Genomic DNA, 14,265 nt, shown 5'->3' on the forward strand with positions numbered 1-14,265 from the left:
TTTACGGCGGAGAATTTTTGCACCAGGAAGTTACACGTGTCACTCCTGATGTCTGTTTTAGTATTTTTGTAAAGTTGACGAGTTTAATTATACCCGTTAATCACCCGTTTGACCTGATTCATTCCGTTAAGGGTAAATCGGGTGATGGATGGGTCGGATGATTAATGAACCGTTGATGGATAAAGCTACAAAAAGCTTACCGTGAGCCCAATCACACCCTAACCTTCCTCTATAGGGTTTTTAAGATTAGGTTCCATCATCTGCCCCATTTCTCAGCCGCTTTTGCTAGGGTTTTTGTTCTCGTGCTCTCACTCTCCCTATTTTTCTCTCTCTATCACTCTCCCTCTCATTCTCTGATTAATTCCAATTTCAATTCAATTTCATGGATTACTAAGGTTTCTTTTCCATTTACTGGGTAAATTTTTGTTCGAGAGGTTAGGGTTTATCAAAAAAATCTTGTGAGATATGGCAACCACAAACCCCTTTGATTTGTTGGATGATGATGCCGAGGATCCCGCCCTCATTGCTGCTCAGCAGAAGGTTTCTGCCGCCGTCGCCAATGAGAAGAAAACTCCGGCCGCCGCTGCTGCTAAGCCAGCCAAACTCCCGTCTAAGCCACTCCCTCCTTCTCAAGCTGGTAATTTTTTCTCTCCTCCATTTTTTTGTTCTATAATTTAATGAACTGATTACTGAGTTTTTATTGATATATTGATGATTATTCAAGTTTTAAAATGTTAGATTTATTTATTTTGTATAGTCGTCGAGTTTGCAAACTAGTCAACTATTATAGGGTTTGAGATTCTCTGTTTCATCCTTTTTTGAAAAATATTTATTGTTAAAGCTGCTTTTGATTGTGAACGAGTAATACTTTGCTGTTCTTATTTGTTATATGTTAATGTTATATTGAGTTAGCTGAAAAATCACATTGGGATGGTGATATTCTCTAAATGTTGAACCTTTTGATATTTTTCAATTTTCTGGAGATCCTGTTTGTGTATGAAAGTTGCCTCTTCCTTTTTAAAAAAAATAGTGTTCATGGCTCAGTGGTTGACCCGTTTTCCGCAATCCCATCCCTGATTGACCATTCATAACATTCGTATTCTCACACCATAAAATTAACTATTTTAATTAATTGTCTGGTGGGTAGTGTTGCATTCTGGTGCTTCTTCTATTCAAATTAGATTTTATAGTTTTACTATGCGGTTAGCTTTGTCAAAAGGCGCAGAAATATAAATATCAGCATTTATTAATCATGGATTCATATGTGATAAGTCAACTAGTTGAGTATCCACCATTTGATTCAAGTTGTCTGAAACTTAATCTTGTTCCACTACTTTGGGCTCTGCTGTTTATTGGAAGCTCTATCATTATAAAGCTCGCTCTACATTGATTGTTAGTTTGTTCAACACATTGATTAAGTTATGATATTCATTTTTTTGTGTGTGGAAAATACTGTTGGAGAATGTATTTTACCCCCTCTATGTATGCTTTTCTCCGAATTCTTTGAAATAATCGATGATTTACTTAAATCCAAGGGATTTGCATTATGTTTTTCAGGGAAGGAAGGATCTTGCTTCCTATAGGTTTTGTGTTGATAACGAGTTAAAAGTCTTAAATTTGCACGTATTTTTCTTTCTTGATTGGAGTGCAATTAGCTTGTATAAAGCTTTCCTTTTTGGATGACTTGTTGTTCTGAAATTAGATATAAGCATTTTTCCTAAAGTTCGTTGGGTTCACTCTATTGTTTTGAAGTCCCATGACCCCAACATTTCTCCTTTGATGCATCATTTAGGCTACTAGCATTCTATTCTTAATACTGATGAGTGAAAGTTGACCATTTGCAGTGAGAGAGGCAAGGAATGAAGGTGGCCGCGGAGGAGGCGGCCGTGGTGGTCGTGGATATGGACGTGGACGTGGTCCAGGTGGAGCTAACAGAGAAAATGATGACACATTTGCCAATGATAATGGTGCTCCAATGGTGTATAAGGAGGAAAGAGGACAAACTGAAAGGCGTGGAGGGTATGGTCCTCCTCGTGGCGGTTACCGTGGAGGACGCCGTGGTGGATTTGAAAATGGAGAAGCTGCTGAAGGTGAACGGCCTAGGAGGACGTATGAGCGCCGTAGTGGGACTGGAAGAGGGTGAGTACCCTTACTGTTATGATCATCAATTTATTTTGTGTTGTATTCTTCGGTGATTTAATGGTCACATGATTCTCTTGAGCAGTGGTGATGTCAAACGTGAGGGTTCTGGCCGTGGAAACTGGGGAACTCCTGCTGATGAGATCGCACAGTAAGTGTAAAAATATTCTACAGTTAATCACAATTTTATAGTCTTTCAGGCAAACATGCTGATATTAAAAATATCTCGTAGGGAGACTGAGGAACCTGCTGTGGTTGAAAATGAGGCAGTTGTTGCAGCTGAGAAGCCAGCTGGAGAAGAAGTTGCTGATGCTGGAAAGGAGAATCCCGAAAAGGAAGCTGAAGAAGTAGAGCCTGAAGAAAAGGTGGGTTACTTTATACATATATATTACTTTCGATGGCTCTAGATTTCTGCAATATTTTCGTGAGCTTATGTAAATTTGGACGAGTGAGTTTGGGACCTCCATTTTGTGTTTATATGCTGCTTTTTCTAACTCTTGATATCATGACAATGTTGATGATAACTCCTGAATTATCTGGTGAATGTTTGGATAAATCGGAAGAATAGGTTTTGCATGTCATCACATTCTTGAATGCCTTTGATATCTGTCTATAGATATTGATGCTTTGATATCATGGCTATGGATAAATTATTGTTTGGATATTATTATTTCCCGTACATGTCTTTTCAATTAACGCCACTGCTAAAATAATAATGAGGTCCTGGATTTTACACTTGCCCTGTTTGTTTTTAGATTTTTTTGAGGAAATAGCATATGCAGTTGCTTTGGGTTACATTATTAAGATGCTCTGGTTAAAATACCATACTATATGTGCTTATGCTACACAATTATGCAAGGAACAGCATTTTCATATGTAAGATTTGCAGGTTATTTTTGCTAATGATTTCATATAATCTTTGATAAACATTTTTTTCATATTTCCTTAGCATGACTTGTGCCGTGTGTCTAGTACTTACCTGGGTATGATTATCATTGCATCAGCAAATGACTCTCGAGGAGTATGAGAAGGTCTTGGAGGAGAAGAGGAAGGCTTTGCTAGCATTGAAGGCTGAGGAAAGGAAGGTTGATGTGGACAAGGACTTCGAATCCATGCAGCTGAAAACAAAGAAGAAGGTTGATGACGAGGTCTTCATTCAACTGGTAAGTTGCCCTTTATTTCGGTTTTTACTATTTGGAGTGGAGGGGGATAGAGGTGGCTGTGTGGTGATGAGCGTAGTTCCCCTGATCAGGGGATGGGAAATTGGTAATGTAGTACCAAGTACCTAGTTACCACCATTTTCACTCACTTGAGTAGTTATTCATTTGAAAGTTATCTTGTTGAAATTTGTAGATGCATCTTTTTACAAAACCAATATGATTTATTTTCTGTTCAGAACTCTGACAAAGACAAGAAGAAAGAGGCTGCAGAGAAAGAAGAGAAGGCCAAAAAGGTATCTGTGTTCTGCTTATTTGAGTTTGAAGTTTATTTTTAAAGGCATACAAATTTTACACTTGCACGTTTTATATACTTCTTCTGATTCTTTATTGTTGCAACATACACCCTACACGGTATTTATGAAAGTGGTACTTGAGTGGAGGCACAACCACTTTAGTCACACTACTCACTTATCTTTGGGTAAAAAATGTTTCCATTTTAGGTGTGTTGCAACTATTGTCACATTTCCATTTTAGGGAAGTGTTGCAACTATATAGAAATGGAGGAAGTACTTATTTGTCCACCCTAGGAAGTTGCTATCCAAACAAGCAAAAAAAATACCTACTGTGACCTCATTGGAAGTTGCTTTTTTGGTATCGTTTTGTATTTCAGTTAGATTTTGTTCAAGTTTCCATTTCTTTTGGTGTCATGAGATTTGTTATGCATGGTTGCAGAAACCTACTGTGAAATCCAATGACTTAGGTTATATTTTTAAAAATTAAAGATTTTTTATTTTTAACGTTGGGTTAACATATAAATCAAAGAACTACTAGGGTACAATGTAGAAAAACACTTTCTATTATTATTTTCTTGATGTTGATGTATTTAATTAATATGTTACCTTGTTCTTGTTAATCCAGTCTGTGAGCATAAATGAGTTTCTGAGGCCTGCCGAGGGTGGTGATCAATACCAAAGGCGTGGTGGAAGAGGAAGAGGCGGCCGCGGTGGCAGGGGAGGTAATGGTGGTGGAGGATATGGCATGAACCATGCAACTGCTCCTAAAATTGAAGATCCCAACCAGTTCCCAACTTTGGGTGGAAAAAACTGAGATTTTGTCCGTTGTTGTCTTAGTTTATTTTTGGCGCTCTTAAATTTGAGACTTATTTATGATGTTCAGGAGCTCATCAGTTGCAAAAAGATTTGACAGGAAATATGATGTTTTTCCTGTATTAAAGAGTGTAAATCTTAGTTGTTTTACCTTGCAACTTTTGTTTTTTTGTTCTCTGTTGGGTCGTCTCGTCTTTTACCAAATCATTAGGGTGATAGAAAGTGTACTTTTGGTCTTAGTTCTGACTTTTTTGGGAAGAATTTTCTAGTATTGAGGTAGCTTTAGTTTCTGGATCCAAATTCAATCTTCTTAATTCCTGGAATTGACCAATTGTTCTTTGGTTGTCTAGTACCTCATAGTTTATAACTTACCCAGAAGTTAGAAATTGATGCAAAGACGTTGGTTTATTGGAAGAGCTAGAATTTTGATCCATATCTAGACAATTTTATGAACAGTTATTTGTACCAGCATCTGAATTTGCAAAGTTAGCAAACAATTCTCAACTTAAAGTGAATATTCCGTGTCTTTTAAGGGGTTACAAACTTACAAGTGGAATGACATGCGGATTAAGAGAGTCCAAAATACCGATTTCGACATATAAACATGTCAGGGTTGGTATGCCGTATGTGAGTGTTTGAAAGGGAAAATCAAGGGGTTGGAGGATGAGATGAAGGAAATGACGGAGAAAGTAAAACAAGCGGAAATTGACAGAGCTGAAAATTCCAAGATTAAGATGGAGAAATACTAAGTTAAAGGCAGATTTAGAGTGTGTTGTTGAAGCTGCAATTGTCCGATTCAGGTCGTTTGGGACAGGGTTGTCGGATTTGGAGATAAATGTAGCGATTCTGAATTACGACGATGCGGGTTCCGATTCGGTATATTTAATCTTCTAAAACATGAATTTGGACTTTATGATATGTTTATATGTCGAAATCGGTACTCTTATTCCTAAGGAATTATTTTGGACTTAATGACTTTATGATAGTTAGTGGTAATTTTATCATAAAGTCCAAAATCATGTTTTAGAACATTAAATATACCTGAATCGAAACCGCATCGTCGTAATTCAGAATCGCTATATTTATCTCCAAGTTCGACAACCGTGTCCCAAACGACCTGAATCGGGCAGTTGCAGCTTCAACAACATACTCTAAATCTGCCTTTAACTTAGCATTCTCCATCTTAATCTTGAGATTTTCAGCACTGTCAATTTATGCTTGTTTTACTTTCTCCGTCATTTCCTTCATCTCATCCTCCAACGCCTTGATTTTCCCTTTCAAACCCTCACATACGGCATACCAACCCTCACTAATTTTGGACTTTGGACTTTAGAACCTCAGCAGACAATGTAAGTATAAGACAAACACCTAGCTTTTTCAATCCAATTTATTTTTTTATTAGAATTTATCTGTGTTTTTTAAATTTGTGATTTGATTTGAACATTGTTTAAATTTGTCGTGTAACTTGATTGTGAGATTATGTGTTTGGTTTCTGAATTGTATGTTCAACTGAGTGAGGGTTGGTATGCCATATGTAAGGGTTTGAAATGGAAAATCAAGGCGTTGGAGGAGGAGATGAAGGAAATGACGGAGAAAGTAAAACAAGCAGAAATTGACAGAGCTGGAAATCCCAAGATTAAGATGGAAAAATACTAAGTTAAAGGAAGATTTAGAGTGTGTTGTTGAAGCTGCAACTGCCCGGTTCAGGTTGTTTGGGACAGGATTGTCGGACTTGGAGATAAATGTAGTGATTCTGAATTACGACGATGCGGGTTCCGATTCAGGTATATTTAATCTTCTAAAACATGATTTTGGACTGTTGAAACACACTATGATTGTCGGAGTCTATTTTAAACACACTATAGACCGGTTAAAAATTGGCCGACCCCACGTTTTTGTTATCTGAACCCGTAAAGTAATAGGTCAAACCCGACCAACCACGTTTTTTACCAGACATATTGAAAATCTTCGTATTTATAGTATTAAATGAGATTATGAGGAACTTTAAGCACAATAAACACGGTGTGACGGTGACATGGTGTTACTATTGTTGGGTGTAATATGATTTTGTTTTGATTTATGCATTATTTTATGGTTGGATTTGATTAAATATAAACCTGTTTATAAAAATTTGTCAACTTGTGCGCATATTTCTTATAGGGGCTTACTATTTAACGCCCCATGTTACTCAAAATTACCCTATTTATTTACCCATATACCCTCATATATGTACCTTCCTCATTTACCTTCTTTCGCCTCTAACCTTCCTACCACATTTCTGACCACCACCACGTCCGGGCGCCACCTCCGAGTGTCAATCCGGCCACCGCATATAGTTACATGTGTGGGTCCACTGGCGAAACTTTGACTATTTTACAAGAGGTTTTTTTTTGTCCGGAAAAAAAAATCATAGACTTATGAATTTTAAGCTTGTACCATGGTATAGACTTATGAATTTTAAGCTTGTACCATGATACAGACTTATGAATTTTGACCTTCGACCATGGTATAAAATTTTGAATTTCAAGCTCGTACAATGGTAGGAGCTTAAAATTTAATAAGTCTACACCATGGTCGAAGCTCAAAATTCACAAGTCCCTATTTTTTTTTCCGGGTACCCTGTTGTTATAGGTTCCGGTTCTCAATTTTCCAGAACGGGTACCCTGTTTGGTACCCTGTACACACCAATTCTAATATGAAATACCCAAAATAAGGGACCGTGTCATATAAAAATGCATTATATGCCCAAAATATAAAACAATCCAAGCTAATTTTTAGAAAATATAAATATAGAACAATAACGTCATAAAAAAAGTACACCCTCTGTATTGAATTAAAGGCTATATTTTTTTATAATCGGTCGTATTTAACTAAATAATACACTTTCCTTTTATTGGCTATCATGGTTCCACTTTCAATTATATTAATATTTTCTCTCGTTCTTTGTGGTCTCTACACTTACTCACGTCATATTTTTATTACAATAAATAATTCAACTACTACCCACTTTTATCTTATTTTAATAATTCAACTTACTATTATAAAAATACGTGCCGGTCAAAGTATATTCTTTAATTAAATAAATACAGAGGGAGTAACAATCAATAGAAAGTTAGAAACCCATTAGATATCATTTTTTTTTTCAATTTTATGTTCTTACAAAATTAAAAATCAAAACATAAAAATTACAAAAAATAGTTTTTAATTTTTTATTACCAGTTTTTCAAACATGATTACTGTAATATAAGTATGCCTATTTTTTAGGCCGTAGTTCATAATTCAATCTAATCATACTTCATATGAATTATTAAACCAAAAAACTAAAAACGGATAGTGAACGAGGTTGTTTTTTCGCATATCAGATATGTGGCAACAAATATATCAGCTAAAAGACAAATAGCTAAAAGACAAAATAGGAAGTACCATTCTGTAAAAAAAAAAAAAAATACCATTTAATTTTTTTTTTGTCTTTTTTCCTATTTTGTCTGTTGCTATGATATGTATTTGCAAGCACATATCTGATATCCGAAAATACTTGTTTAGTGAACCGGTGTCAATGTGTCATCCACTTGTTTCCATCATTCTATGGCCATCTTTCACACACGTGTCTGGCACCCCACTCTCTCTACTCTCTAGTTACAAACTCTCTCGTCTCTCTCCTTTGTGCAATTGACTGTGTTTTACTTCCTCATCAACCCAGAAATTATGTCATCAAAGACCTTATCATCCCTTTTCCATGGCAACAAATTTCTCCCACCTTATTCTACCCCATCATTCAATCACAAAAGATCAACATACACTTACCCACCTAACAAATTTGTTCCTTATTATAACCCACAAATTGGAAATAAAATCTTATGTCTTTCAAAATCAAATTCTGATACCCGAAAAGAAGATATAGTCATTGTTGGTGCTGGAATTGCTGGCCTTGCCACTGCTCTCGCCCTTCACAGGTTCTATAACAAACCCTCTGTATTTCTTAGTCTGGATTTAGTTGTTGTGTTATTAGTTCAAATTACATTATCAACTTGACGATTAATTATACTATTAGGAATTCTTTGATTTGACTTGATTAGTATGATAATCAGAATTTGATTTTGTTTCAGGGTTGGGATTCCATCATTAGTTTTGGAGCAATCAGAAACTTTAAGAAAAGGGGGGACATCACTCACCCTCTTTAAGAATGGGTGGAAAGTATTAGATATTCTTGGTGTTGGAAATGAGCTTAGGACTCAATTTCTTCAAATTCAAGGGTAATGCTTTCTTATTCTTTACAATTCTTCTACCATTTCTCCAAATTCATATAGTAAATCCTATTTTTATTTTATTTTTATTTTTTATTGTATGGATGTGAAGGTTAATGTATTGTTTCTTAGTAGTATATATGTGATTAGTGAAGTTTATGATATGAATTTAAGTATTGAATATTTCTAACTTGTTAAGGTGTTGCGTTCTTGTTGGGCAAAGTTGTACTCCCTTCGTTCCCTAAAAGATTGTCTCATATTCTTTTGTTCACTTCATTAAGAATTGGTTATAGCCAAGAGCAAAGAGGTGTGTCTGTAGTTAGATTTATCTATTAGTTAGATGAAATAATCATTCATGCTATGTGAGAAGAGATACGTGGGACCACAAACCAAATAAGGTATAGGACAAACAAACATGGACTTCCATTTATGGTAAAATGGGGCAATCTTTTAGGGACGAAGGGATTATTAATCTTTGTAATTTGGCAGTTTTGCCTTATTCTCGTGATCTCTTCACTTGAATTTTACTGAATTGAGCCGACTATTGATGACTAAAACTAATTCCTACTGATTCGTTAATGTGTCAAATGCAATTGTGGACTGAGATGACTAAACCTAGTTGAAGAAATCAAGGCCTTCCTTAGAGGTGACATTGGTTTGGTATCATACACCATATCAATGACTGTATGAGATGAGTTTCTTAAGGACAGAAAGTGATTTTTGATGAGTAAGACTAGTTGAAGAAATTAAGGCCTTGGCTTAGAGGTGACATTGGCTTGTTATAGTTGCTAAAAAAAATCTGTTTGCTAAATAGAAAATTGCGAAGGAGCCTATCAAATTTTCCTTAAATCATCACTTGAAAGTTTGAAAGACTGACAGACTGAGAAATGACAGCTGAGTCGTATAATGACCTAACAATTCAGGTCTCATCTATGTACTCTTTTTGCCACTGAATTTGTTCATGATATCAGCTGCACAGGTTGTCGATAAAAACAGATGAAGGGAAAGAGCTCAGGTCTTTCGAGTTTAAAGACGTGGATCCAAGGTTAATGAGTTCACATTTTTAAGCCGTACATGTATAGTTTTTCCTTGGGAATCATTTAATACAGTTCAAAACTAATTGTGTTGAAAATTCAATTTGTAGTCAAGAAGTACGTGCAGTGGAGAGGAGAGTTCTTCTACAGACTCTTGCTGATGCACTGCCCCCAAATTCCGTGCAATACTCGTCGAAGTTGGCTAAGATTGAGACAGATCAGGGAACAGGGGAAACTCGCTTAGAGTTAACCAATGGTGCTAAATTATCAGCCAAGGTTTATTAACTACAAACACATACTAATGTTTTTATTTTTTTATGTTAAGGCTCACAGTTAACAGCAAATCAACTTTTTTAGTATCATTAACTCTTTTTTTGTTATCATGTTCATCAGATTATAATAGGATGTGATGGAATCCGGTCTCAAATAGCACAGTGGATGGGTTTTCCAGAGCCTAAGTATTCCGGTCATTGTGCTATTAGAGGGCTGGCAGTATATAGCGAAGGGCAGCCTCATCAACCGCGAGTGAGTTACATCTATGGAAGAGGAATAAGAGCTGGATTTGTTCCTGTTTCGCAGAACAAAGTTTATTGGTTCATCTGCTACAACAGAAGTTCTCCAGGTCTAGCAAATTACAGTCTAATACATATCTTACATTTTATTTGCAATTGAATTATCATAGGGAAGCTTTCAGTTTTTTAATGAACCATATATTGCCTCTCATCAATTTTCCACCTAGCATAACTTCTACATTCAAAACGTCGAGACATCTTCCTCGTCAAAGTTTTACTGATCATCTATTGAGATTATTTCTGTGGATAATGGATGGGAGGTAAAATGTTAACAAACTGTGTGTGTGATGGTTCAGTAAAAACAAGGTGTTCGCAATTAGTAATAGGTTGTTTTAGATAGATTTTTACCTTTTTTTTGGGAGAGGTGGGGGGGGGGGGGGGGGGGGTAAATGAATTTTTTTATTAACCAAATAATCCGTACAACTAAACAGCAAAGCAAAACAAAACACAAGAACTAGATCTTAGCTAGACAACCCCCAGCGAAGATCTTTACAAGTTCCATGCTCAAAGTCTTTGAAGTCTATCACTAATGTCATTCAACTTTTCCAAAAAGAAACATCTACTATAAACAACAAACTAGTCTATGCCCGTGATAATGCACGAGATTTCTATCAAATTAAAAAGCTAATAAAAGCATTAATTTTAGTCTCCTACTTTGTTCATATTATTATTTAAATTGACTAAAGTTTTTAATATTTTCCTTTTTTGTTAGTATTTTTTTTTTCACTCGGGTATTTCAATTTCATGCTTTGGTAGTTTCCTATTTGGTTCAGCTTAATTTAAGTGAATAAAATTGATGACATGCAGTAGTTGTGGTTTGAGAATTGGGGTTTTGGAGGCCTCTTACTCCTCACCACTCTACTTTAATAATATAGATTGCATCTGCCTAACAATACTTTGATTTACCATTTATTGCAAGTATTGGTGATAATATTCCTATTGAATTGATCAGGTCCTAAGGTTTCAAATCCATTAGAAGTGAAGAAAGAAGCACTTGATCTAGTTAAAAACTGGCCTTCCGAGCTGCTGACCACCATAGATCTTACCCCTGACGACAAAATCTCAAGAGCAGCTCTTGAAGACCGGTGGCTATGGCCCGCTCTAACTCCCCCGGTTTCAAAAGGAGGGGTTGTGCTAGCCGGAGATGCCTGGCACCCGATGACTCCCAACCTCGGCCAAGGTGGATGTTGTGCCCTAGAAGATGCAATCGTCTTGGCGAAAAAGCTCTCTAGTGCAATGAAACACGGGCAAGGATCCGTTGAAGATGCAATGAGATCGTATGGAGATGAGAGGTGGGCCCGTGTGTTTCCCTTAACCATACGGGCTAACCTTGTTGGGGGCCTCCTACAGTGGGATAACCCTGTAGTGTGCGCGGTGAGGAATGGTTTTGTCATACCCAAGGTGGTTCAGATTGGACCTCTTCTTGAGCATACGAATTTTGTTAGTGAACCTCTGTAATCGATTCGTCACAATGTTGAACAGTCTTCAAGTATTTTCCAAGGGGAAAGGATAAAGTCATAAACTCATAATGCAATATTAGCATATACAGTATATGTATATAAACCTATATTAGTATATTCTCAACTGCAATATCAGAATGAGGTGTATCTTATCTAAATCATAGTTGGATTCTACATTGTGTATTTCTCTAGACTATCTTTTCAAATTGCAATCAGGCAATCAGAGAATCCAAAAGGTTTAACAGGTTATATTCTTTTCCATGAGTTTGAAGGATTCAGCTTAATTCTTGCACTGACAGAAGGTCTGATTCTTAAATACACATGGTCCACACTAAACCATGCCAACACAAAGTCAACAACTTGCTTACAAAAAATCAACAACTTATTTCTAATTTATTTGGCATGTTTATTAGGATTATTACGGGAAAAAAATCAGATTGGTATCGATACATGTTGTCCTTGAATAATGTGATTCATTTAAGTCTAAATCCGCTTTAAAATACATAAGGTTACTATGATTCAAAGAATGACTACTATATTTAAGAAACTAGATTAGATCCCGTGCACGCACGGATTTTGATCATTATTTTTCACAAAATATTTAACAGAATATCTCCAAAACTATTACATAGTTATAACATTTTTAACATACTCGTTTAAATTTATTCATCTAATATGCATATTTAAAATGTTAATATGGTAATTTGACCAAATATTGAGCGAATATTTTTCATTATTAATATAGCGATTTGACTAAAATATTACCAATTTAGAGTAATTATTATTACGTCGTATCTATTATTGCCATAATTTATAAACTAAATTTTGTTTCCATACATAAATACTTTATAAAAAAGGTAGAGAATAAAAATAAAATAAAAACAGATACACTATTTAAGGAAGTGATTTTTGGCGGGAAAAAATCGCACCAGGAATTGACACGCGTCATTCCTTGTGTCTCTTTTAGTATATAGTAATAGATTTGGGGTTTAACGTATTGCAGGAACTATGTGAACAAGAAAGGTACCTGTGTATGTAAAAATAGTGTTAGAGAAAATTATTAATTTTAGATTCACACTAATATTATTGTGGACCAAATCCACGCAAGAATAATCCAACAGGACTAGGCTTAATATGATTATCTCCTTTTTATTTGTTTTTCAGGAAAACGTTTTACGGCAAATCTAACACTCTCTTAATGATCATCAAAATGGTCAAACAATCTGCAAATTAAGCTCAGAGAACTAGAGAAGTCATAACTACAGAATTCGGCGGTTTGTCAGGTAACCATCCCATAAAAGCAGTGTCACTGTCACATAACAATAACACCAACAAAAAAGTTGTAACAATAAGCTATTAAGCCGTCTCTAAAAAGTTGTAATACTAAGCTATAAAGCTGTCTTTAAAGAGTTGGTAATAAAAAGCTATTAAGCTGTCCTTAAAAAGTTGTAATAAGCTATTAAGCTGTCTTTGCCACAAATTTATACAGTTAATATCCACCTCTATGGCTCTATATATGTATACAACCTATAATTTCAGCTACTATATCAGAAAGACTAGCTGATCATAAGAACTAATTCGTCTATCAGTAGCTGATTCTACTACATTCTCACTATCCTTCCAAGTTCCAATGAAGAAATTCAAAAGGATGGGAACTTGCCTCAATCAAACATAGCTTAAGCAGGTCACGATTCATTGCTGCAATTGAGAAGAACGCAACAGTTTTAACTGACTGCATTCATTCACATTGAACGTTTCCTATCAATTGTATTGTGCTGGTGCTGATGACGGTGCAACAAATCATGTTCTTCAAGCTCCAAATGCACGGTGCTCTGAGTGCCGTCAATGCCTACCGCCCCAGCAACCTGCAAACCTTCAATCCTCGCAGCAACTGAACCAGGCTTGTTACTCACAACTTCAACTGCCATTCCAGAAGAACATGTTATATGGGTAGCCAATATCAAGAAAACCAAGGGATTATTTGATACAAGGGATTAAGGCTCCGTTTGGTTTGATGTTAAACGTTTTCAGTGCAAAATGATTTTCCATGGAAAACATTTATTAAGGGAAAACACAATTCCAAATTAGTTTTCCTTTGTTTGGTGCCTCAAAAGAAAATGGGAGAAGATAGTGAAGATTGAGGGAAAGAAGGGAGAGCGAGGTAAGGTAAGGAGGAAAGGCGGAAATTTCCCTCCCTTTCAAAAGAAAAAGGTCTTTCCACCTTTGACGGAGTTATGGAAACTGTTTTGCATCCCTTGTTAAATCAAACTACGTAAAATGATTGAAAGGGGGAAAATCTTTTACCATGAAAACGTTTTACACACTACCAAAGGGAGCCTAAAGGGAATGAATTCGTGGGGAAAAACAACAGATGATTACAGTCAAAATTGGAGTGTATTACAGTTCCCTATGGAACCATGTCAACAGGATTAGAACAGGCAGTAACAAAATGAATCCGAATCCCAAATTCCCCAGTCCTTGGATATCATATCACATAGCTTACAGGAAAACATTACCAATAACTCGATAGCACTTAAGAGTGCTCCCTAA

General features: G+C 35.9%; 3 protein-coding genes across 3 annotated transcripts in view; 2 read left to right on the forward strand and 1 right to left on the reverse strand.

Moving 5' to 3' along the window:
- The first annotated feature begins 267 nt into the window (after positions 1-267).
- On the forward strand, positions 268-4,705 carry LOC110795327 (RGG repeats nuclear RNA binding protein A). Its single transcript, XM_022000330.2, has 7 exons — positions 268-637; positions 1,845-2,139; positions 2,225-2,290; positions 2,372-2,504; positions 3,144-3,302; positions 3,536-3,592; positions 4,218-4,705. Exons 1-7 carry the CDS (start codon positions 466-468, stop codon positions 4,404-4,406), a joined length of 1,071 nt encoding a protein of 356 aa, XP_021856022.1. The 5' UTR covers positions 268-465; the 3' UTR covers positions 4,407-4,705.
- Positions 4,706-8,039: 3,334 nt separating this feature from the next.
- On the forward strand, positions 8,040-11,898 carry LOC110795320 (monooxygenase 3). The gene is made up of 6 exons (XM_022000324.2): positions 8,040-8,358; positions 8,512-8,658; positions 9,629-9,694; positions 9,794-9,959; positions 10,077-10,305; positions 11,208-11,898. Exons 1-6 carry the CDS (start codon positions 8,111-8,113, stop codon positions 11,711-11,713), a joined length of 1,362 nt encoding a protein of 453 aa, XP_021856016.1. The 5' UTR covers positions 8,040-8,110; the 3' UTR covers positions 11,714-11,898.
- Positions 11,899-13,079: 1,181 nt separating this feature from the next.
- LOC110795312 (uncharacterized) overlaps positions 13,080-14,265 on the reverse strand; it is a 2,506-nt gene continuing 1,320 nt past the window's right edge. Inside the window, exon 2 of the mRNA XM_022000315.2 lies at positions 13,080-13,636. Within this exon, the coding sequence (XP_021856007.1) occupies positions 13,458-13,636 (179 nt within the window). The 3' untranslated portion in view covers positions 13,080-13,457. The remainder of the gene's footprint in view (positions 13,637-14,265) is intronic.

This window comes from Spinacia oleracea, chromosome 6, assembly GCF_020520425.1.
Source record: "Spinacia oleracea cultivar Varoflay chromosome 6, BTI_SOV_V1, whole genome shotgun sequence".
NCBI lineage: Eukaryota > Viridiplantae > Streptophyta > Magnoliopsida > Caryophyllales > Amaranthaceae > Spinacia > Spinacia oleracea.

What these genes read in the sequence shown, in the direction of transcription:
- LOC110795327 (XM_022000330.2), top strand. Translation starts at nt 466, where the DNA reads ATGGCAACCACAAACCCCTTTGATTTGTTGGATGATGATGCCGAGGAT. An exon ending in AAGTAGAGCCTGAAGAAAAG is followed by an intron (nt 2,505 to 3,143) that starts GTGGGTTACTTT and finishes TCATTGCATCAG; the next exon opens with CAAATGACTCTCGAGGAGTA. An exon ending in AAGAAGAGAAGGCCAAAAAG is followed by an intron (nt 3,593 to 4,217) that starts GTATCTGTGTTC and finishes TTGTTAATCCAG; the next exon opens with TCTGTGAGCATAAATGAGTT.
- LOC110795320 (XM_022000324.2), top strand. Translation starts at nt 8,111, where the DNA reads ATGTCATCAAAGACCTTATCATCCCTTTTCCATGGCAACAAATTTCTC. An exon ending in TTTAAAGACGTGGATCCAAG is followed by an intron (nt 9,695 to 9,793) that starts GTTAATGAGTTC and finishes TTCAATTTGTAG; the next exon opens with TCAAGAAGTACGTGCAGTGG. An exon ending in GTGCTAAATTATCAGCCAAG is followed by an intron (nt 9,960 to 10,076) that starts GTTTATTAACTA and finishes CATGTTCATCAG; the next exon opens with ATTATAATAGGATGTGATGG.